A 24,720-nucleotide genomic window follows, 5' to 3' on the forward strand; every position below is an offset into this window, starting at 1 on the left:
ATTGAACATCATTCTGTCCGCCAACCGACAGGTGGCGACAACGGCTCATAATCAAAAGATCGAAACAACAAAACACTAGGAAGTACTGCAAGATTGTTGAGATTCATATGAAGGTTTTTTGCACTTCACTTGACAGTCTGCTTGTCATTCTTGATGGATGAGGGAATCCGCCATGAGTAAAACACATAGCAGATGACCATGCGCAATGTATACCCGGAACGGTTGATTTTCTCAAATAATAGCTTAGCAGCAGCAGTAGCTCTTAGTGTTCAACTGTCAAAATAAGACACTACTGAACTGTTTAACACACTGTGTAGATTCAACTTGTGTAGAATCTGCGAGGATGGATCTTTGATTGGGTTTTGAAGTTTATGTTTGCCTTCAAACTCCCACTCACAAACTGCAACTCTTCCGGATTACTGCAATAGTCTTCTGAAAGGTGAGGCTATGAAAATATGTGACATTGACATCTAAAAACTAACTGAGATCATACATTTATGTTAAAAGTCTGTCCATATCATTGTGACTTGCGGTAAAATATAGACATTTTTGTTGTTGTTTTAATTTTTTTTTTTTGTCAGTTGCATTTATTTATTAATTTCTTAGCTAGGAAATGCAATTTTTCTGAAATAATGTTTAATATATTTAATATTTCAGTAGCTAAAATGTCTGAATATTTTACTTTTTTTGTCCTTTTGTCTTCCGTTAAAGGGATAGTTCACCCAGAAATGATTTAAATAATTGTAAGATACTTTTAAGTGTGACAATCATTATTTACTCACCATTATGTTGTTTGACTTTATTTCTTCCCTGGAAACACAAAAGGTGATGTCAGCCTTCAGTCACCATTCACTTTCACTGTATGGAAAAACGATCCATTGAAAGTGAATGGTGACCGAGCCTGTCATTCTGACTAACGTCTACTTTTGTGTTTCCACTCGAGAAAGAAAGTGTGACAGGATTACATGAGGATGATTGAATAATGACACTTTTCATGTTTGATTGCTCCATCCCTTTAAATGTTCAACATTTAAGTCTTAAATTTAGTAAACTGCAGGGTTAATGTTTGATTTCTTGGTCAAGGACACTATACTGTGTGGATACTATATAGCTCTGGACATCAATGTTGTTTATGGCCATTAATGTTTACAGAGCAGCTTGCTTGTCAGACCCAGCTGGGACAACATTGTATTTTAACATCTGTCTGCTCTTTGCCCTTTTCTGCCTCATGTCACCCCAGTCTGTCCTGGTCTCCTCTTGAGAGGCTGTCATCATGGCATCAGCCAAGCTTAAGTACCTCTCTCTTGGGGTCCTGGTGTTCCAGACAACATCCCTGGTGCTGACCATGCGTTACTCGCGCACCTTACAGGGCGACGGGCCGCGTTACCTTGCCTCCTCTGCTGTGGTGGTGGCAGAGTTCCTCAAAATCCTTACCTGTGTGGGGCTCGTCTTCAAAGATCACAGTAAGTTTCATGGTGTTTCCTTCCTCCTTGATATTGTTTTCAATATCTTTTCCTGAAAGCACCTTAAGAATGAAGTCTGACTGGAGTTCTTAGAAAGTCATTCACCTATGTCAGTTGGTGCCTGTATTGAGAAATTATGGTGAATGCATTGTGAAATTCTCTGATGTAATATCTCTGTGCACAGAGTTGGATTTGCATAGTCTGTTTTGCTTTGTGACTTACTTAAAAAAAATTTGTGTCAAACTACATCAGGGAGGAACAGCTGTGAATTTGATTCATTATTGCTGCTATATCTGTGTGGAACAGGTTACAGCGGCCGAGCACTGAGCAGTATTCTGAGACAGGAGATTATACACAAACCTATGGAGACGCTGAAGCTGGCGATTCCTTCTGGGATCTACACGCTACAGAATAACCTGCTCTACGTGGCACTGTCCAACCTTGATGCGGCTACCTACCAGGTAAGTCAGTATCCATCCAGTATCAGCTGCATTTTTTTATGGCTACCGTCCATATATATTTTTTATTTATCCTGTGCACTTCTAGGTGACATACCAGTTGAAGATCCTGACCACAGCCCTGTTTTCTGTGTCTATGCTGGGTCGCAGGCTCGGGGTGTACCAGTGGTTGTCTCTGCTAATTCTTATGGCTGGGGTTGCACTTGTACAGGTAAAGATATATTGGTTAGAGATTAACGGTTTTGTTGGAATAATTGATGTATTAAAGGATTAGTTCACTTCAAAATTAAAATTTCCTGATAATTTACTCACCCCCATGTAATGCAAGATGTTTATGTCTTTCTTCAGTCGAAAAGAAATTAAGGTTTTTGCGGAAAACATTCCAGGATTTTTCTCCATGTAGTGGACTTTGAAGGTCCTAATTGCAGTTTCAAAGAGCTCTACATGATCCCAGCCGGGGAATACATTTTTACTTTTTTTTTGTAAAGGCCTTTTGACTTGGTCTTTGAACGCTCGCTTTGTAAAGACTTGCTCGGTACTTCTGCCTACGTCACGTGTGACCTTTCCAATGTGATGATCACATCGCAGAGCATTGCAAGATGAGCATTTGTGGTTAAAAAGTATTTTTATTATTTATTTTAGAAAATGACCGATCGTTTCACTAGATAAGACCCTTATTCCTCAGCTGGGATCATGTAGAGCGCTTTGAAGCTGCAATGAAACTGCAATTTGGACCTTCAACCCGTTGAACCCCAGTGAAGTCCCAGTGAAGAAAAATCCTGGAATGTTTTCCTCAAAAACCTTAATTTCTTTTCGACTGAAGAAAGACATAAACATCTTTTATGCAATGGGGGTGAGTAACTTATCAGGAAATTTTAATTCTGAAGCGAACTAATCCTTTAATGTAATTCATGATTGTTTGTTTGGACAGTGGCCATCGGACTCCCCGTCAGACCCTCAGAAAGAGCAGCTGACTGCAGGCTCCCAGTTTGTGGGGCTGGTGGCCGTGTTGGTAGCCTGTTGTTCCAGTGGGTTTGCTGGGGTCTACTTTGAGAAGATCCTTAAAGAGACCAAGCAGAGTGTTTGGGTCCGAAACATCCAGCTTGGTAAGTATGTTTTAAAGAAAATTGGTCTTATGTTATCCTGAACATCTCTGTTTTGAGTTGCGTTCAAAAGTTATGTTCAATTAGGCTAAGTTCAGACTGTAGGCAAAGTGGCCCAAATCCGCAAAACTTTTTTTGCTTTTTTTTAAATTCTTATCTTTTTGCTTTTTTCCCACCATTTTTCATAATGGTGTGAACAGCACAAACCTATGGAAGCTTGTTTCCGCCACTAAATAAAAAAAAAGGTAATTGTGACTTTTTATCTCACAGTTGCGAATTTACATCTCGCAATTCTCTTTTCTCTTTGAATTACAAGTTTTAAACACAATTGCATGCCATAAACTCGCAATTCTGACTTTTCTCAGAACTGCGAGATATAAACTTGCAATGAAGAGTTATAAAGTTCAATTCTGAGGGAAAATTATCTGACAATAACGCGCAATTGTGAGTTTAAAACTCGCAATTCTGACTATTTCTCGCAATTGTCAGAAAAAAGGCAGAATTGTGAGATAAAACGTCGCAATTATACCTTTTTTTTTCTTTTCTTTTTTTTTTTAATTCAGTGGCAGAAACAAGCTTCCATACGAACTACATAGAATCTAATCTTTTTGATTCTGATTTGGGCCACTTCCATATGAGGTCCTGAATCAGGTACAGGTCTGTTGTTTTGCAGTGTGACTTCAGTCTTAACAGTCATATTGGAATTCATGCGACTTTTACGTCACTCTAGATTCACAATTCTGCACTGATGGGAGTCACTCCAAAGATTTTACATGGCGGTAGTTGTTTGGTTGCTCAGTGAATATGGAAGACAAAAGGGATATAGAGCTGTTTTACTCATAAGTATTACTGTGACATCTCTATACAAGCATAACTTGAGGGAAAACTATACAAGAAAAACTTTGCTCTTTCTCCACATCCTCGTCTGCATCCTTCTAATCGCCTGCACACAAATTCGCTGGCCTCTGCGGCACATCACCTTATAAATGAATGTGTAAATGCTGACTTCAGTGGCATCCATATTTACTTCCATATGTCAGCATGCTATGTGCCATCTTTGTTGTTGTACTTTTGCGCATGTATGTCAGACTCAATTCTGATATTGGCCTCATTTAAAAAAAAAAAAGTGAACATCCACACAAAGAGATTGGCTTGCAGTGTGATCATAGCCTTAAATTCAAGACTTTTAATGAATCACTCTACAGAGGGCATTGCTAATCTGTTGCTTACATTTAGTTTTACACCTCCTGCCATGTAAAATTATGTTCCTGTTAAATATCAATATACTAAATCAGGGGTTGGGAACTTATATAATGTTAAGTGGTGTTTTAACAGCTACTAAGTATTGTTCTGAGAGCAAAAAGCAACTGCATCACTGTGACTACATCTATGCATGCCAATGCCAAAACACCTGCCTAAAGATGCCAGCCACTGTACTAGAGGGATTTGCATATAAAGTCACTCAATAAAGTGTGGTTTAGTATAATCATCTCCTCTCTCGAAGGGCACAGTTTTTAGACTGGGTAGAAATGATCATTTTCCTCAATCTTAACATGTTGGTGTTCAGATCAAATTAACACTTCACAAGGCTTAGGTAGGTGACAATTAACTGACAACATGAAGCACTATGACACATACAACCTATTTTTACACTAGAAGTCTGTTGACCTTCTGTATAATCTGTATTTCCTAAAGATGTTCTCACATTTCAAACAGCTGAAATTTGTATTTCTTTCAACAAGAATCCTTGCAAAAAAGTCTGATGTCACATTTAGGATCTAAAAGCGAATATGTATATGCGTGTGTGTTTTCATTCTTGCCATGTGGAGTCTCAGTGTAAGGTTTATTTATAACTGGCGATGTGTGAATTGAGCGTCTGTAGTGATTCACCTCCTAATGTGAACTTCTGTTCATTGCAGTGAACTAAGCCAAAAAAAGCATCCCTGTTCTTCAATGAGTGCCAAGATAATTTGATAACCTATAATTTGATCATCTGAGTTTATCACAAATATTTAATTTCTTTTCTCAGAATGAAGTCATTTATTCATTCCCTTGTGTTTATACTCTACATTTCAAAAGGGTCAAGGATACATTAAATTGATCAAAAGTGTCAGTAAAGATATTTATAATGTTAAAAAAAATCGATGTCAAATAAACGCTCTTCTTTTGAACTTTCTATTCATCACAATATCCTGAAAAAATTGATTTTAATTATTTATATACAGTACAGTCCAAAAGTTTGGAAGCACTAAGATTTTTAATGTTTTTAAAAGAAGTTTCGTCTGCTCACCAAGGCTACATTTATTTAATTAAAAATACAGTAAAAACAGTAATATTGTGAAATATTATTACAATTTAAACAAACTGTTTTCTATTTGAATATATTTCACAAAGTAATTTATTCCTGTGATGGCAAAGCTGAATTTTCAGCATCTTTACTCCAGTCTTCAGTGTCACATGATCCTTCAGAAATCATTCTAATATGCTGATCTGCTGCTCAAGAAACATTTAATGTGTACAATTGTACAAAATATTTGTGTACAGTATTTTTTTTCAGGATTATTTGATGAATAGAAAGTTCAAAAGAACCTTGTTTATCTGAAATCTAATCTTTTGTAACATTATAAATGTCTTTACTGCCACTTTTGATTGATTTAATGCATCCTTGCTGAATAAAAGTATTCATTTCTTTAATTTCTTTTCAAAAAAATAAAAATAAAAATTCTTACTGACCCCAAACTTTTGAACGGTAGTGTATAATGCTACAGAAGCTTTGTATTTCAGATAAATGCTGTTCTTTTGAACTTTCTATTCATCAAGGAATCCTGAAAAAAAAAAAAAGTACACAACTGTTTTCAACATTGAAAATAATCATAAATGTTTATTGAGCAGCAAATCAGCATATTAGAATGATTTCTGAAGGATCATGTGACACTGAAGACTGGAGTAACGATGCTGAAAATTCAGCTTTGCATCACAGGAATAAATTACTTTGTCAAATATATTTAAATAGTACACAGTTATTTTAAATTGTAATAATATTTCACAATATTACTGTTTTTTACTGTATTTTTAATTAAATAAATGTAGCCTTGGTGAGCAAACGAAACTTCTTTTAAAAACATTAAAAATCTTAGTGGTTCCAAACTTTTGGACTGTACTGTATATATATGTATATGTATATATATATATATATATATATATATATATATATATATATATATATATATATATATATATATATATATATATATATATATATATATATATATATATATATATATATATATATACACACACACAAAAACCTACTCACTTTATTTATATACATCTGAGTGTTATGATATATCTCATGTGTATCTTCTGTGTGCAGGGATGTTTGGCCTGGTTTTTGGGCTCTTCGGGATGTTGGCCTACGATGGCGACAGAGTCCAAGAACACGGAATGTTTCAGGGCTACAGCATGGTGACCTGGATTGTGGTCGCTCTTCAGGTGAGCTTGAACACTTTGCAGTACAAGACTTGTGAAGTAGAAAAGTTTACAAGTCAGAATTGATAATTGCTTCATCATTAACAACGAACAGCTACTGATGTTCTCCTGCAACACATTAATGCGCAACAATATAAATAGATTTTTTTTTTTTTTTTAATTTCCCACAGGCGCTTGGAGGGCTTGTGATAGCTGCTGTCATCAAGTATGCTGACAACATACTCAAAGGCTTCGCTACATCACTCTCAATTATCCTCTCCACATTAATTTCATATTTCTGGCTTGAGGACTTTGAGCCTACCAGGTAAAAAAAAAACATTTTTTTTAAAGTCTTGTGATCAATAAATGCTTTAAATTCAACTGAATTAAGTTTAAAAAAGATTAGTTTAATTGAAATGAACATAATAAAAAAAGAGCACTTGTTTTTCTCTCCCGTGCAGTGTGTTCTTCATGGGTGCAGTATTTGTCATAATGGCGACGTTTCTCTATGGTTATGAGAGCAAGCCGGCAACCATCCCAAGCAGAGCATGATAAATGGATGGATGAGGTGAAAGTGGAGTGGAACAAAAGGATGAAACAAAAGGAAGGACGGAGAGGAGGCGTAGAGAGCGGGAAAGAAGGATTGATTCAAGGTTGGATAACAGGCTGGGCCACTGCTGTGCAGTGCTGAGCTGAAGCACACTGGGTGAAATGCTCTGGGCCTCTAGTTTCAGTGAAACTCTCTTTTAGCTTGAAAACATTCATCAGCGCTAATCTCATTAATGGGTGATGGATAAAAACACTTCATAACGTGCCATCTTCGAATGTTTCTGGATGCGCTGAGACCTTTTTTTTGGATCAGGACTTGAGCACAGAACTCATTTAGCTCTTCTCAAACATTTAATATCCGTTCATCTTTTAGGGGCAATGGCTGATTTTGGATCGCTACAGTGGCCCACAGTAATTCGCCATAAATGAAACTTGAATCTCACAGAAATTCACCAATGGATATTAGATTACTGATTGGGTCGTTGCATCACTGTATTTTTGTGTCATTATTCAAACTGTCCTACAAAAATATATTTTATGTTATTTTAATAGACTGGGATGCTGGGTTAGATTCTGTGCTGTAGAAATTGAGGGAATGTACTTTTTTGGAATATGATGTAAACTTTTGATATTATTATATAATGAAATGATGATAACAAGACTTATGATAAAGATACTAGCCGGTCAGTTTGCGGGATATGGTGATTACAGATTATTTTATGGATTACCTCTATCACCAGGCAATATGTAAGTATGGAGCCTCTAAAGGAACATGTTAATGGAAAAAAATATGAGATGGAGAAAAAAATAGATTTCAATGCTTTTACGTTCGCTTACAAAAGTTTTGCGTTCCCCTGATAAACTTTGCGAACGCAAACATTTGTGAGAGAATGCAAAACCATTTTTCTTCCAATCTCATATTTTATAAATGACTATATCCCTTTATGGGCTCCGTAACAAATAATACTTGAGTTACTCCGTTATATATGCAAGGAAGTGCTTCTTTGCACCATGTGTGAAGTTATAATGGTATCTGGTGAGGAGTAATAATAAATCAGGTGTTTAATTATGTGGGGTTTTTTTTTCTTGTTTTTTTTTTTTCAAATAATACATACATTTTCACCAGGGCAGCACAAAATTTAAAAGAAAGAGGCTTGGCATTTGGTTGAGAAGGTGTAAAAACGATGCATGCAATCACAGCTTGAAAAAGGTAATCAATTAAAAAGGCAAAAAGATTTTTCTGTTCTTACATACAGTTGGGCATTCAGATCCATGTTTTTGATCAGTCAGGATGCTCTAGCTTCTCGAGTCCTTCAAAACACACTGTGAACCATGAAAACAATAAACTCTACAGTGACCTCTGAAGACCAGCATCGGTAATGTTGTTTTTGAAGTCTGTGCATCCCATATGGCATCATACAGTAAATTTAGTTTATACAATTCCAATGGCTTTAATGCTCAAGCGAACTGATTCATTTTTGATAATCAAGCAGTCACTCCACTGTAATTTGTGCAGGTGCTGGATAGGGAAGATGAGGGTGCTTCAAAGAAGAAGGCAAAGGTTGAGTGTTTGTTGTGCTTTTGTGTCTGGATGTGTGTTCATTATCTCGGTAGGAATGTCCGGATGGTTTGCTCCTCTCTAAAGAGTAGCGGTGGGAGTTGAGTTGGTGTTTGCAGCACTGTTCAAATCTCTCTCTTCCCCTCCTTCGATTCCCTCGCTCCCAGGTGAGCAGAAAAGAGAAATCGTAGACAGCTCCAGACATTCTTAAGCTAAGAGCATAGAAATTCAAGCAGACAAAGTCCTGTCATTTCCACCGCAGCAGTATTCACAGTCCAGGTTATGCTTTGTGGAACTAAAAAGTCTTATATCTCTTCTTACTTCATTTACTTAATTAACGCCGTGCTGAATAGCAAATATATCTGACGGTTGGAGCTTTCTGTTTCCTTCAAATGAACTTTGAATGAAACTTATTTAGCTAAAAGGCAATACTGAATTCAACTGAAGGCATATATTCATGCACATCAGTTTCTCTTGTTTTGCAACATTGTGTTTATAGAAGTAGCATGTAAAGCTTGCTGCTCTGCCTGAGCAAGACTGTAGATGTTCAACAGATGTTTTACACTTGCAGATAACTTTTAAAAGAGAAGGTTGGAGTTAAATCTGTAAATAGTTGAGTTGGCTGTGATATCAACAGCCTTACAGGAATACTCCACCCAAAAATGAACATGAAAATTCTGCCATCATTTATTCACCCTCATGTGGTTCCAAACATGTATGCATTTCTTTCTTCTGCAGAAGAAATTTTGAAGAACGTTGGGAGCCAAATAACAATGGAAGACTTTGACTTCCATTGTATGGACAAAAAAGAAAGAAAGAAAAAAAAATTTCCACAGAAGAGAGAAAATCATAAAGGTTTGAAATGACATTATGGTTATTAAATTATGACAGAATGCACATTTTTTTTGGGTGGAGTATCCCTTTGTCTACCAGAAATATGATTTATTCACCTTGATTCCTTGAGGTTTTAAGGCAAATGTCAATATCAAAATAAAGGGTTAGTTCACCCAAACTGTCACTGTTAAAACCTGTTTGACTTTTTCCTTTGTGGAATACAAAAGAAGATCTTTTGAAAAATGTCTGTGCTTTTTTTTTCTTCCATACATTGAAAGTCAATGGGGTCCAATGTGGTTTTGCTTCATTGAATGGACAAAAACATTCTTTAAAATATCTTCTTGTGTGTTCCACACAAGGAACGAAAGTCATATATGTTTGAAATGATCAGGGTAAATAAATAATGAATTTTTTGAATGAACTGTCCTTTTTAAAGTGAAAGTTCAGCCAAAAATGAAAAAAATTAGCCAAGAAAATTATTCCGTAATTTATGCACCCTCAATCCATTTTATGTGTATATGTTTTTCTCTTTATCTTTCATCCATCCATGGTATCCAATGTAAGCCAGTGATTATAGTTTATAAAGTTTTAAATATGGATATTTTTCTTACAAAAACTCATCGCTTTGCTTCAAAAGGCATTTATTAACCAAATTGTATGGGTTATGATGGATGGATGCATGTGATTTCAGTAAATGAGGCTTCGTAAAGTCATAAGTGTTTCGAAATTTCACGCTCCAAACCTCTGACTCGAAAGAAAAGATTTGTGAAGCTTCGAAGCTTCATGAAGCAGTGTTTTGAAATCGCCCCTCACTAGATATTGTTGAATAAAGTCGTTATTTTGTTTTTTTGGTGCATAAAAAGTATTCTCGTCGCTTTATAATATTAAGATTGAACCACTGTAGTCACATGAACTGTTTTAAATATGTCTTTAGTAGCTTTCTGGGCAACCTTAGTGTTAGTTATCTTGCAGGTGATGCAGGGTTCACTGAGCCATCGAATTTTATCAAAAATATCTTCATTTGTGTTCCGCAGATGAACGAATGTCTTACAGGTGTGGACCTGTGACATGAGGGTGAGTAATTGATGACAGAATTTTCATTTTTGGGTGAACTAACCCTTTAAGAGTGAGTAAATTATGGGATCATTTTAAATTTTGAGTGAACTATCCCTTTAAATGTCTCTATGGCCATTCAAGAACCAAACATCTCTTTAAAGGCAGTAGTGTGGATTTAAGGCAAATTTTGATTGAAAACCTTCACGTTTTCCCACAACCTGCTACTTGGAGGGGATCACCACTAATGGTGGTCCTCGCTTGGGCCTCCACATTAGCACTTGGGCGTCATTAGCATTGGGTTTACCCAGAGCGTTAGGGGGGATCGGGTCCATATGGGTCAACACCTTGGGCTGGTCCTGGTGCACCCGGCCGGTGAGTCTTGCTCGAGAGCCCAGTGGCTTGGAGGGGTCCACGGCGATGTCCACTTTCATCCTCCACTTCACTGTCTGCAGGAGGATCTTCTCCTGTGTGGACATATTCAAAGCCACCAGCCAAGTGGTGAAACTCTGGTCGCGTTTGATCCGCGTGAGCAAAGGCACATTGCTCTCGCTCACCGGTACTGCCCATGTTACGCTGGGGTAGAAGTTATCATTCATGCTGACAGTGAAGCGTGAGGGTTTGGATGCGGGGCCAGAGAGAGTCACCGTTTCTGTCGTGTTTCCGTACCACGGGTAACTAACACCGTCCGAGTCGCTGATAGCCTTCACCAGTCCTTCTCGTAACTCTGGCAGCTCCCAGCTTGACCTGCAGAAATTAACGTTAGAGGTTAAACAAACAAACACAGTTTGCTATTGAATGTTTAGTGTAAGTGAAAGAAGATGGTGAGTCCAAGTGTACAAATGCTAATTGGGGTTAATGATGACATTCATTATCAGGGTCCCAGCTGCCTGTGTAAAATGACTCAGTGTGAGAGGACGTTAATGTGGCTGGGTGTTGTTAGGTATGACCCGATGCTGGCATTTCTTCTTTGGTACGGCACCATCTGTGTCACAGTAAACCCCACGCAACCACCCGCTCAGGCAGTAATACACACCCCCACACACATGTCCACACCTCCACACAGACAGGCCCCCCAGGCAGCATCAGAAGGGCCCACATCACGCGTCACAGGCCTTGTGGGTGGGTGTGAGAATGTCTCTATCTCGTCTGCTGCTCTGTCTTTATTTGTAGATAATTGCGTTCGCCTGCAAAACTAAACTGTTTAGTGCAACCACGCTGATGTTTCAGAGCAGCTATTCTGTTTTTATCCACTGCCTCTCCCTGTCTGATCCAGTGACAGGCTGTGAAACTCATTTGTGGGAGTATAAATGAAAGAGCAGTGACTGATGAAGGTGCAAACACTCCTCCCCTCAGGCACTGAGCTGATGTATGCATACTCTCTGTGAATATAAATCACTGCTGCACTGCACTGAAGTTATCCTTTGCCATACACTTATTTAAAGTGGTAATTGAACAAACTAAGTCATATTCATCTCTTAAAAAGCTTAAATTCTTGACTGTAGAAATCTTGACATAAGCAGTTTGGCATAATATATTCTCAAGATATTTAAGATATCAATATTTAAAATAAATTCATATCTTTTGTCCGTCAAATCAAAGTAAATGTGGCATCAATTTGATTAAACAAAGTTTTAAGAAAACCAAAAATACATTTTTAAATGTAAGATAAGCCTATTTTGACCTTTTTTTTTAATGTTGGTAACACTTTACAATAAGGTTTTATTAGTTATCTACTTTAGTTAACATATAATTAGTTACATATAACATAATAATTAGTTAATATATTTAGTTAATCTTAGAAATACTAAGAATGTACAATACTTCAACAGCATTTATTATCATTATTATCTTAGTTAATGTTAATTACAACATTTACTCATACATTATTAAAGTCAAATGTTGTATTTGTTAAGATTAGTTAATGCACTGTGAACTTACATGAAAAAGCTATGAACAGCTTGATTTTTATTAACTAACATTAAAGTGATCGTTCACCCAAAAATGAAAATTTTCATCATTTACTCCCCCTCATGTTGTTCCATACCTGTATAAGTTATTGACTACCATTGACTACCATATTATTTATTTTTCCTACTGGTAGTAAATGGGGGGTGAGATCTCTTTGGTTACAAACATTCTTCCAAATATCTTTCTTTGTGTTCAGCAGAACAAAGAAATTCATACAGGTTTGGAACAATTTGAGGGTGAGTAAATGATGACAGAGTTTTGTTTTGTTTTTTTTGGGGGGGGGGGGTTAACTTTAACAAAGATTAATAAATACTTGAACAAATGTATTGCTCATTGTTAGTTTATGTTAGTTGATGCATAAACTAATGTTAACAAGTGAGACCTTATTGTAAAATGTTACTAGGATGGTTTTGTTTGAGTCAAAATGAGTAACTTTAAGAAAAGTTCATGAATCACGACTCAAATGACTCACCTGAATTCAACGTACAAGAATTTTAATACCTTATTGATGGCTATGCCGCTTGGAGTCATCGGTAACACTTTACAATGTGGTTCATAATAGTTAAACATTAGTTAATGTATTAACTAACATGAACTTACCATGAGCAATACATTTGTTACTGTATTTACTAATCTTCGTTAACGTTAGTTAATGAAAATACAGTTGTTCATTGTTTGTTCCTGTTAGTTCACAATGCATTAACTAAAGTTAACTAGATTTTAATAATGTACTAGTAAATGTTGTATAAATGCATAAATAAATGCTGTATAAGTGCAGTTCATTATTAGTTCATGTTAACTAATGAACCTTATTGTAAAGTGTTACCGAGTCATTTAATTCGAATCAGTCTAGTTGTTTTCCAAAAATTGAAACTGAAAGATTTCAATTGAAACAACTTGGCACACAAGTTTTAAACTAGATTTTTAAATAATTGTATAGTCTCGGACATCCTTATTTGCCACTGATCCAGATATATGATTGCTTGTCAGTGGCTAAACTTTCATAATTTTAGTTCATTTTAGTGAAGAGCAAGGGCATTGAAGGCATAAAACATGCACCAGGCTTACATGCCGAGGTCTCCATAAGTGTTGTAGAATTCCATTTGAGTGCACGCTTGAATCCAACCCACAACCCAAGTCTCATTTCGAGGGATCGGCGGCATTACTATCCGGGCGGAGGCCTTGAAGTACGGAGTTTTGTAGCGGAGCACTATGGGTGAATTCTCCTCAATCACTGTCGGGCAATGGTCAATAGTAGCAGAGACGTCGTAAACAACGATGTTCTCGCGTTTGATTCGGGGCTTGCAGGCGACACTCTGAAGGCAGCCCATGGCTGGAGAGGGTCAGAGTCAGGATAATCAACCAACCAAGTAGGATGTTTCAAAATTAAATAAGTATACTTTTATATTTCCGAAAAAAGCGCGTCGATATAAGCTCATGTCCAGTCCCACGCGCCCAAAATAGTTAGGCTACTCCTCAAATTAATAAATGTAGGCTTTTTGAATTTAAAAATATCAAGAACAAGACAAAACAGGTGTCAATCAAAAGCACGTGCTTTCCCCCAAGTCACTGCCATTTAGATATGATCAACAGATATCAAATCACTGTCTGGTTATTCAGGATCAACAACAGGTTGCAAGACCTCCGACCATCTCTTGATCTTTGGTGTGCCCATGCCTTTGATTGTCACTCGCGATCGGGCTTAAGGGTTGTTTTGGGCTCCCGCTTCAATCTGATATGTTCCCTTTCAAATCCACATGGCCTTTTGCAGCTCTTCGCCCTTTCATCCGTTTCTTTCTGGTCCGAGTTTTCATGTCACAACCGGAGGCAGAGCAAAAACAGTCAGGTGTGGCGGACCGCTCGCCTCGACAAGAGGTGGTCGCGATTCGGTTTTTCTCGATTAATGTCTGCGCTTTCGGAACAACAGGCAATCTCAAAGTATTTCATGATTTACGACGGGGGAGGAAGCGCGAAAAGTATGTTACACAGCGGAGTGTTGCTCTCGATCACCTCACATTTGACGTTCCTTTATAGCGTGGATTTCTTCAGTAAACATAGACATCCACACAAACACGAGATGCGTCCAGATGAGATTGGATAAATCGTTGAAATGTGCTATTCGGCTTTTAAATAAATAGTTCCCATGTCCGTTGTTGATGTGCACGCAGTGGTCGCTGTTCGGTTGCTGTGGTGCTGAATGAACGGTCAGAGGCGCGTGGGAGTACCGGTGCACGTTATAGTGCTCCTCACGTATCTACACTCAGTTCATCATATAGGGCTCTCCTTTCAACAAAACCAGGAAAAACTAGGTAATGGAATAATGATATGCTTGACTCAAGATTGATATATCCTACAGGCCCGTTCGCACCAATAACGATAACTATAAAGATATTATATTAGCGTCCACACCAGCGGACGATATTGTTCTGTTTATTCTAAGCGCGTGCTTGTCTGTCACTTTAAATGCTCGAGCTCTTTAAAGGAGGATGGATTCTGATTGGCTGTCAATGTTTTTATCGTTTTTCAGCTGAATAAAATCGTTCTGAAAGTGATTACAATGATATCGTTTTTCTTTGGCGTTATCGTTATTGCTGTGGTGTGAACTCTCATTTTTTTTAATATTGAGAACGATTTTTAGAACTATAACTTTGTCGTTATTATAGTTAGCTTGTGAACTGGCCTTACCTCGAGTTTGAACCTGTTGATGATGTTGGATCTTATGAGATACTTTAATATTCGCAATTAATAAAATAGCTACTCATAAATGCATATATAAATACTCGATATTGAACATAATGATGTCTCTTCTAATATAGTAGGCTCATGTAAAACGAATAGGTTGATCTGGCCTATGTAAAAGTGGGACACATTTTCATAAACTAAAGGTAGAGGTGGGGGTGTCTTAAAAGTAGCTTAATTTTTTCATATACCTATATACATGATCATGTGTAAACCACGTTTCACGCTTTTTAAGATAGCTTGACTAGTAAATGTCGTCAAAAGACGTTTGCGTTAGAACAAACTTTAAGTGATAGTTCACCCAAAAATGTTAAATTCTGTCATCATTTCTCACCCTCAAATTTGTTTGTTCTGTTGAACACAAAGGAAGATGTTTTGAAGAATGTGGGAAACTGAGCAGTTCTGGGGCCCCAATGTCTTCCATCAAAGTCCCTTTAAGACAAGTCATTTCACTCGGCGGCCATCTTTAAAACGCCTCTCGGGCTTTCAAGTGCAGCTACTATCTCTTTGAATAGGGAAACCTCAAATTCTCCAGCTGCTTTCGATTAAATTTCATATTTGAAATCACCAATGAAATCTGACAACAACTGTCTCATAAATTTTGTTTCTAAACGCTCGAATCATGACACAAAACGGTATTCAGGCTGGATCAAGCTAATGCGCAGTCCTAAATGCGCGTCTCTTGTGCCTCATTTCGGAGGTGCGCGTATGACTGTTTCTATAGGAACCGGAGCTTCTAACGGCCGCTGGAGTGATGATGACATTATCAATCTGCATTTGGCTCTTATTTAGAAGGCTTATGGTGCTTTCAAGTCATGTCGGAAAGATCTTATTTACGAGCAGAACCGACATGAACGCCACCACAATGTCGTAAATACCAGTGGGAAGCTCGTAATTTTCTTTAAGATCCGATCTGTACGAGTTGGGGGCGTGTCAGTCAGAAACATAGCGAAATACCACAATACTTACAGGTATTTAGCAGTGACATTGTCAGGCTTTTCTATTTACAACGAAGTAAGCTGATTCCCAGCAAAAATACGATAGCATCACAATATAAAAATGTAATATGTAACAATAAATTTTACAGTGGCTTAATAAATTAATTAAAAACATAAAAAAGCAACATACAACTAATGCACATTCTTTGCTCTACATTTTCTAGAAGCATAAGTGTTGTTATTTTGTGTAATTAATTTAGAGAAGGCACACCGCCATCTTACTCCGACGAAAGTGACTTGAACGCACCTACCGTCGTACACACGACTTCCCACCTCGTACATACGAACTTCCCAGGAGGACTTGAACGCACCATTATTCCGACATATTGCGCGTTGCACTTTAGCCCATTCAGAACAATTCAAGTGTCGCGTCCTGTGTTATTCTAAAGTCTTTGCTTTGCTTCCATAGTATTTTTTCTATATGGAAGTCAATGGTGCCCCAAAGCGGCCTGGTTAAAAACTTTCTTTAATATTCCTTTTCTGTTTAGCAGAACAAAGAAATACAGGTTTGGAACAACTTGAGGGTGAGTAAATGATGACAGAATTTTCATTTTTGGGTGAACTATCACTTTAAGCGATTGCGCCATAGAGAAAGCACAGACACTGTGAGTAAACCTTAAAGATGATAAACGTTTATATGCTGCAAAGCAATAGAAAAAGGCGATTTTATTACTTACTATAAGAGCTACATTTTCACTTGCAGAATTGAATATAATAATTACTTTTTGTAACTTTGATCCATATTTACCTCCCCTTCTCTCACATATTAACACAGGGAGATTATACAGCGCGAGAGACATGTTCCGCTTCTTAATTGGTGGCTTTCCGTGTTACCATGACAACCAACATAGATGGACTGTCGTCACTAAGGCCGATCTCATGTCAAATTTATCCGTCAGGGAAACATCACTGTGAAAATTGGCTAGTATCTTGTTAAGTACGTGTGAGGTCAGAAGACGATGATGGTGATTAGTGAATGTGAACTCACCCCGGAGTAAAGTGCAGACTTGACAGATTAAACGTCTTCAGGTTTGAGTGACATCAGAATAATGACAGTCGACTGCCTCCTTTGGATGAATCGCTTTGTTATTTTTCTAATTTTTAAGTCGCTTTACATAAAATAAACGTCTGCCATTCGAATGAATGTATTACTATCTCACAATTCGTTCTTCTAAAGCACGAACAGCCTTACAGAATGTGGTAGAGAGATAAACAAAAAAAGTCTACTTTTCCTTGTTTTACTTATACGAGCCACGTGACATAAGTACGAGTCACGCAGTCTGTTTTAAGAGCACTAAACACCACACAAAGAAAACACAAAAAGTTAATTTTAGGTTTTATCCTGTTTCCTTGTCTTTTTTAAAAAGTATTTTTCTTAAAATAGCGTGCCACTGTCTCTCTAAGGCACAGCCTGCATTTACAAAATTATCCAGCAGAGGGAGATATTGCTTCTGAGAAATGCAAGTCAATTGTAGCACTAGTTCGGATTTTCTAGAAACGTGGAGGTGGTTTAAGTCCACTCTTTCATACACACTTTTCTCTTTTTTTATTGCTTTAATGCGTAAAAATGTTTGCAATATATATGCTGTTCTGTTACCTTCATCCATTACGTTTTTTTTTGTGAGACATATTCATAGTTTTGGGTTTCTGAATCTAGCTGGGGGTCGAAATAACAATGGAGAGAACAAGAGAGCAATCAAGAGAAAGAAAAGAGAGGAAGCAGTAATCTTAGTTCAGCCGCCTGCTTCTATCAGGTCAGGCTTCTGCTGGAGTGGATTAGAGTTTGGGTGAAAAAGAGAACTGGAGAAAGGATGAGAGATGTTTGTTGGGTAGCCTATCTGTCTGAGATGGCCCAGCACTAATGGACAGGTTAAGATGGTTTGTAATCCTTACATGGGTGGGTAAATAATCCAGGCCTTCCCTGTCCTATGCAGAACAGGTCTAGACCACTTTAGCACCTATTCAAACCGTGTAATGTGACTCAGCGGAGGGACAAGCATGAGAGTCCTCCTTTTGTAAACAAGTACAACAAAACACTTTAATCCATGTAATCTAGAGGAAACTGGGGCCATGGAGTGGAACATGGAAATACCCAAAACATCTGAGCATTTAATGCTGTGAAAAAGAATGTTCAGTTTGCTTCGTGTCTTTTAAGGTGACATGGAAAGTGTGTGTTACTGGAGGAATTGTGGGTGGAGCACAGAAGGTGAGGAACTCATCAGAAACCTGTTTGTATCTGACCTTTCTGCTTTAATGAAATGTCATAAAGATAAAAGAGGAGCAATGTGTGTGTGTGTGTAGACGCAAGACCTGTTTGTGAGTGTCAGCAGAATATAGGCCTAGATGTGTACGTTATACGTTGTCTTCCTCTTTCTCCCTCCTCTCTCTGTCTTTCTCGATGTAATAAAAGGTTGAAAATGCTGAAGCTCCATCTCTCATCACTATTCAATGCTCAGCTACATCGCAGATGCCTGGAGACCATGACTCCTGCCAGACTTTCAGGCTAATTACATTCAGTCCTTTCACACTGTTCAGACTACTGCTCAGTAATGAACATTTTCTTTGAAGAAATAAAAAAATATTACTGACAATTCATCTCCAGTTACAGTACAGTACATATTGTCACATCTACGCCTAGTTCATAAAAGGTTAATTCAATTAAAACGTATTGTTTATACTAATAAAAGACTGGAACTGGAAAGTCAATATTTCTTGGAATCTAACCAAAGCTTTGTACCAGAGGTTTTTTTAAGGCTGTGAGGAGAGTAAAGACAAGGACAAGTGTCTGTTGAAAGATAAAACTGGAGTAAGACAGAAGGCCCTTGTGTCTTTGCGGTCGTCTCTGTCTCACATCTCGGAGCCTTGTGGCCTCACTTGCGTCACTTGATCACTTTTTTTCCACTGAAATTTTATTGGTGGATCGGACCATCTATTTTTAGATGAACAGCAGTTTTGTATTGGTTCATTTTTACATCTATTTTCTTGCTCAGATTTGTCAACAACAAAAAAAGGTAATCAGATATTTATTTTATCTCTAATAGGGTCTTCTGCAGGTAAATAGTTTCCGTGGTGCTTAGGACTGTAGAGCCCCCGAAACCCCCTTTTGCTTCTAAATGGGTCCAGACACATTTAGTCAGTCAGCAGTCTGAGCCACCTAACGCTTCAGGAATCTCTTGCCTGCTTAGGGCACTTCCCGCTCTGAACAGCAGACTGGAGAATCAACAGACCCACTAAAACCCACTGTAAACTCCACAAACACATTTATGACACACACAGTGGATTTACAAGCAACAGGACTTATTATTTGTAATATCTGTTTAAACATTTAATTTCTTTTGAATGCATGCAACAATCATTGCACTGTAATATAACACAACATTTGTGATATTTTCTAGGGATGCACCAATGTTTTTTTTTTTTACTTCCGATACCGATATTTGTCGCTTGCTCTCTTATTTGAACCTTTGTCATTAAAATAGATTAGTGTTTTGTTCATGTGTTAAATTAGCACAGTTCAAAACATGCCTTATGGTATACTAATTTATTGCTGCATCATCAAATAATATAATGAACTTGGATTAGATCTATTTAACATTCAACAGGCCAACATAAATACAACCAAACAAAGATGCATATATGTAGTTTTCAGGTACAGAAATAAAATAATCAAATGTATAATATTCTTCATTGTATAAATTAAATATACATTAATTCTTATTAAAGTTACAAAAGGTATTTAGTAAAGAGTAGTGAGCAATTTTTTTTGTTTTGTTCTTGTTTAAAGAAACACTCCACTTTTTCTGAAAATAGGCTCATTTTCCAACTCCCCTAGAGTTAAACAGTTGAGTTTTACCCTTTTCGAATCCATTCAGCAATCTCCGGGTCTGGCGGTACCACTTTTAGCATAGCTTAGCATAGTTCATTGAATCTGATGAGACCAATAGCATCTCGCTCAAAAAAAATGACCAAAGAGTTTCGATATTTTTCCCATTTAAAACTTGACTATTCTGTAGTTACTTTGTGTACTAAGACCGACGGAAAATGAAAAGTTGCGATTTTTTTTTTTTTTTTTTTTTTTTTTTTTTTTTTTAGGCCGATATGTCTAGGAACTATACTCTCATTCCGGCGTAATAATCAAGGAACTTTGCTGCCGTACCATGGCTGCAGCAGGCGCAATGATATTACGCAGCGGCTGTGACCCCCTGTTTGCACAAGGAGCATGCCTTGCAACCATGGAGACATTTGTGAGAGGCACTGCATAATATCATTGCGCCTGCTGCACCCATGGTACGGCAGCAAAGTTCCTTTATTATTACGGCGGAATGAGAGTGTAGTTCCTAGCCATAGTGGCCTAGAAAATCGCAACTTTTCATTTTCCGTCAGTCTAAGTACACAATGTAACTACAGAAGAGTCAAGTTTTAAATAGGAAAAATATCAAAACTCTTTGGTCATTTTTTTTGAGCGAGATGCTCTCATCAGATTCAATGAACTATGTTAAGCTATGCTAAAAGTGGTACCGCCAGACCTGGAGATCGGCTGAATGGATTCGAAAATGTTAAAACTCAACCTTTTAACTCTAGGGGAGTTGGAAAATGAGCCTATTTTCAAAAAAAGTGGAGTGTTCCTTTAACATTAAAACAGACAGCAGCACCGCAGGAATATTAAGCAGCTGTCACTTTAAGAGCTGCACGGATCCAATATACTGGTACACAAGCATTTTATTTCTCAACTGTTTACGTTCATTTAAGACATAACCGACTATGTTTACAAGAATTTGCCCAGATGGTCATTTTGATATAATTTTGTGTGAATTAGAAGAAGTGAAAAATAATTCAGTATTTGCATGCTGTCGAAAACATGGCTTTCCGGGCATGTGCTTTGGAAGTATTGTCAAACCCTGCTATATTTTGTACAGATTTCATTTTGTTTTAGCAAGTATTTAATTATTTTTCTCAGAGTAAAACGTTGGATTATGCAACAGACTTTATACAACTTAGTGCCTTCATGTAGTTAATTAATAAACTATCGGTTTGTTATATCGATCTTTTTCGTGCTATAGCCAGTATGCCAGTTGGTTTTAAATTGATCACAAATCAGTCGATATACGTGTGCATCTCCAGTATTTTCCCATGGTGTAGTCTCATGAACACAGTTATTTGTTTCAGTTACTTAAAGAAACTTATTTTCAGGGTGAACTATATACCTTTAACTATCTCTGATAGTTAACCTGTGTAAATGACATGACAGAGTGAAATTTTATTCAAAAACACGACTTTGTTGTTTGATTTTCAGCTTTACATACTTTTACCACCGTAGTGACCATATCACACAACACTGGCAGATGATTGCATTGAAAAAAGGAGGGGAAACTTGATTTTTTGGAGAGGATTTGACCTTGTGACCATATTTGTGCTAGTGAGAGTGAGTTCTTGTCTTTGTGCATGACTGCAAGCCCTGAGGCTTAAAATCACTAAGCGCTGTCAATAAGAGTTTGCTGATAAGATCAACCAATGCATGTTGCTTAAGGGGTGCACATTTAGTGCTACTGGAGGATTACAAGCATAAATCATGTTCTAATTTTTATTTTTGCACTGTACATCTCAAAATATTTCTTGAATGCATTTCTGCAGAATAAAAGGAAATAGGGGTGTTGGTTTTTACTATATATGTGATGGATGAAATTTTGAAAATGTCCTGGTAAAAACTAGACATTTGAAAATGCCCTACTGATATCAACAGGTTTGTGGGAGACTTCAGTTTCAGAATATTGTAAATATTACTTCCATTTAAAAAAATAAAAAAAAATAAAATCATTTTTACTAATATAATTAAGCCAATGTGTTTGTGTTGTTGTGGACATTGATGTATCAAGAGTTACAGGAAATGTTTATGCCACTCTTCGCCGAGAATGTCAGTGACCTTTGTGTGGCGCATGCTTGTGTGAGCGTGCTAGTAAGTGTGTATATGCATTGTGTCTTTGTGTATGTGTGTGTGTATCTGTGAGAACCATGTTGAAGCTCTTTAGCGAAGCAGCGTAGCGTGCAGTACAGGAGTGATGTGGGCTGAGCCGACCTGACCGAGCCCCGGCCCTCCACTAATCCTGCCGTTTTCAGGAGCCCTGGCCCGTACTTGATGAGCTTGGGTAAGAAAAGGGGCATCTCTTTCTCCCTCTCGCTTTCCCCTCTTTCGTTCCCGCTCGTTCTTTCATTCTCTCTCTCTTTTTCTCATGCACCCCCTCTCAAACCCCAGCCCTGCCTGGAGCCAGTGTGCAAATGAATGAGTTCCAAGTGTTTACTCAGCAGTTATCTCCCTCTCTCTCTTCCTTCACATCTCTCTCTCTACACTGACAGATATAGCAGAAGTACGCATCAAGCTAAATTTCAAACATCTCTTACAACATAGAAAAGTTCAATTGGAATAGATTTGGGGTTAGAATTAGATGAGTTGTTTGACTTGTATTGATGTATGTTTGGAACACTTGTGCTGTAAAAACAGTATCGACACGTTCCTTTAATCTATACGGTGAAATAGATCTAATGGGACCTTTCGTCTAATTTTACAGTAAAATACTGTTAAATGTTCTTTTTCACTTCCAAAAACTGTACATCTTATAATTTAAAGTGAAAAAACATAAAAATTGACCCCTAGAATTGTGAAAAATAGCTTGCATTTGGTGGTTTTTCATTGAAATAACAGTTGCTTAGTTTTTTCTTATCAGTTATGTACATTAGGTTGCATTTTATGTTACATCTTATGTTGTTAAATTAATGTTTATTGCATGATTTTAGTATTGTGTGTTATGACACTATGCACCTTCTATATGTTAGTAATTGGCTCAGCTTGTGGAAAAGCTACTTGTGAGGAACTTTATCGTGTGTGTGTGTGTGTGTGTGTGTGTGTGTGTGTGTGTGTTTTTCTTCTTCTCCTGTACCTGTGTTTTTAAGGTGGTTGTCAGTACACTCAAAAAATACTGGGTTAAAAACAACCCAAGTTGGGTTAAAAATGGACAAACCCAGCAATTGGGTTAAATGTTTGCCCAACATGCTGGGCAGTTTAATTTAACTCCGCTATTGTTTATAGGGATGTCCAGATCCGATCACGTGATCGGAAATCGGGCCCAATCACGTGGTTTCAGACTCGATCGGAATCGGACGTTACCTCCTGATCAGGACTCGGATATATATGTATTAGGGGTGCAACGGTTCTCAGTAAAAAATCGAACCCTACGGTTCTCCACTTACGGTTAGGTACGCACTTGCACCGCGGTCCACCTCGAATGACGACGCATCTATTGGTTAATATGGTTTGTTTAAAATAGCAACGTGGAAAACAGACAGACAGAGTTCAGATAATGTATGTTTCAGTCGATGGATGCGCAAAACGTTACAACAACGATAATCAGAAAGCGTGGACAAAACAGTCACTCTTTGTAAACTGTTAACTGCGAGTGCCGTATGCTCTAATGTCCAGTCATTTACGCCGTCATCACCCGGGTGTTGATACAGGTGAGACCTGAACAGCACACGTTGCTGTCTGTGTTTAAACTAACTCATTTAAGCCTTGCTGATTTAAACCTTCAAGAACAAGACGCGAAAGAGAACTCGCACGCGCTGTGAGAAGATTTGTGTGCACTCATCCGAAGCGCGCACACGCTTATTTCAGTCAGCGCGCAAATACTGAGTTCTCTTTCAAGTCTTGCGCTTCAGCGGACAAATTCATACAAAAATTATGTCAACATGCCCGTCTTAGCGAGTATCCTAGCAAACATAGTCGGTTATGTCTTAAGTGAACGTATATTAGTCGAGAAAGACAGCGCATGTGTCACAGTATATGTCTTTATTTATTTTATACAGTAAAGATAATATGCAGTGATATTTTATATTTGATTACTTTATCCATTTTCTGTACGTGAAAACGATTGTTAGATTCCTGAAAAACCTGAAAAGCACTGTTCCTGGACAGGGGGGGGGGGCTAGGGGGGCATTGCCCCCCAGAATTTCCTTATGCCCCCCAAAAATGTGCAGCCAACAATAAAAATGAATATGCCTACATAAACATTAAAAACGTCTTATCTATTGAATAAGGATCGGCCACTTTAATCACAGAAAAAAAAGTGAATATTATGCTTATAATGATATTTAATCTCACAAAAATGGACTTAAAATCCAAAAACATGCGAACTGGGAAGTAACGAACATTAATCAGAAAACACGTCGAAAACAAGTGTACACCTAATCTTCAAGCAAGTAGCCTAAAAAAAATATCACAATGAGGATCACATCTGCATCAGCCGAACATATTTTCTGCATGCTGAGATAGCTGTCAGCGAACATTTCCTCAGTAATTTCGTTAACAATGAATAATTTGAACATTATATCCAGGGGCGGCGCTAGGGGTGGGTTAAGGGGGCTGGAACCCCAAATGTTTTTCCAAAAGCCCTGAATCTTTCAGGTTTGAGGTTTCTGTGCTGCGTGTTTTAAAGAGAAGTGCATCCGAAAATACAATGTAGACTGAGACTCTATATC

At 37.6% G+C, this 24,720-nt stretch overlaps 2 protein-coding genes across 3 annotated transcripts; one reads left to right on the forward strand and one right to left on the reverse strand.

Moving 5' to 3' along the window:
- Positions 1-30: 30 nt before the first annotated feature.
- On the forward strand, positions 31-8,406 carry slc35a3a (solute carrier family 35 member A3a). Its single transcript, XM_048209533.1, has 8 exons — positions 31-439; positions 1,241-1,463; positions 1,770-1,924; positions 2,010-2,132; positions 2,853-3,027; positions 6,398-6,516; positions 6,684-6,817; positions 6,954-8,406. Exons 2-8 carry the CDS (start codon positions 1,274-1,276, stop codon positions 7,042-7,044), a joined length of 987 nt encoding a protein of 328 aa, XP_048065490.1. The 5' UTR covers positions 31-439; positions 1,241-1,273; the 3' UTR covers positions 7,045-8,406.
- A 2,237-nt stretch (positions 8,407-10,643) lies between these two features.
- On the reverse strand, positions 10,644-17,300 carry fam78bb (family with sequence similarity 78 member Bb). 2 transcript variants are annotated; one of them, XM_048209535.1, is made up of 2 exons: positions 17,183-17,300; positions 10,644-11,233 (listed from the first exon to the last, which is right to left on the reverse strand). In XM_048209535.1, exon 2 carries the CDS (start codon positions 11,083-11,085, stop codon positions 10,711-10,713), a length of 375 nt encoding a protein of 124 aa, XP_048065492.1. In that variant the 5' UTR covers positions 11,086-11,233; positions 17,183-17,300; the 3' UTR covers positions 10,644-10,710. The 2 variants fall into 2 exon arrangements, with proteins under 2 accessions (XP_048065492.1, XP_048065491.1); XM_048209534.1 differs by lacking the exon at positions 17,183-17,300 and adding an exon at positions 13,526-13,788.
- Positions 17,301-24,720: the final 7,420 nt, after the last annotated feature.

The sequence above is a fragment of the Megalobrama amblycephala genome, linkage group LG12 (assembly GCF_018812025.1).
Source record: "Megalobrama amblycephala isolate DHTTF-2021 linkage group LG12, ASM1881202v1, whole genome shotgun sequence".
Lineage (NCBI taxonomy): Eukaryota > Metazoa > Chordata > Actinopteri > Cypriniformes > Xenocyprididae > Megalobrama > Megalobrama amblycephala.

Coding starts and splice junctions, on each gene's coding strand:
- slc35a3a (XM_048209533.1), top strand. CDS start 1,274: ATGGCATCAGCCAAGCTTAAGTACCTCTCTCTTGGGGTCCTGGTGTTC. Junction 3,028..6,397: donor GGTCCGAAACATCCAGCTTG/GTAAGTATGTTT, acceptor TTCTGTGTGCAG/GGATGTTTGGCCTGGTTTTT. Junction 6,818..6,953: donor GAGGACTTTGAGCCTACCAG/GTAAAAAAAAAA, acceptor TCTCCCGTGCAG/TGTGTTCTTCATGGGTGCAG.
- fam78bb (XM_048209534.1), bottom strand. CDS start 13,788: ATGGGCTGCCTTCAGAGTGTCGCCTGCAAGCCCCGAATCAAACGCGAG. Junction 11,234..13,525: donor ACTTATGGAGACCTCGGCAT/GTAAGCCTGGTG, acceptor TAATTTCTGCAG/GTCAAGCTGGGAGCTGCCAG.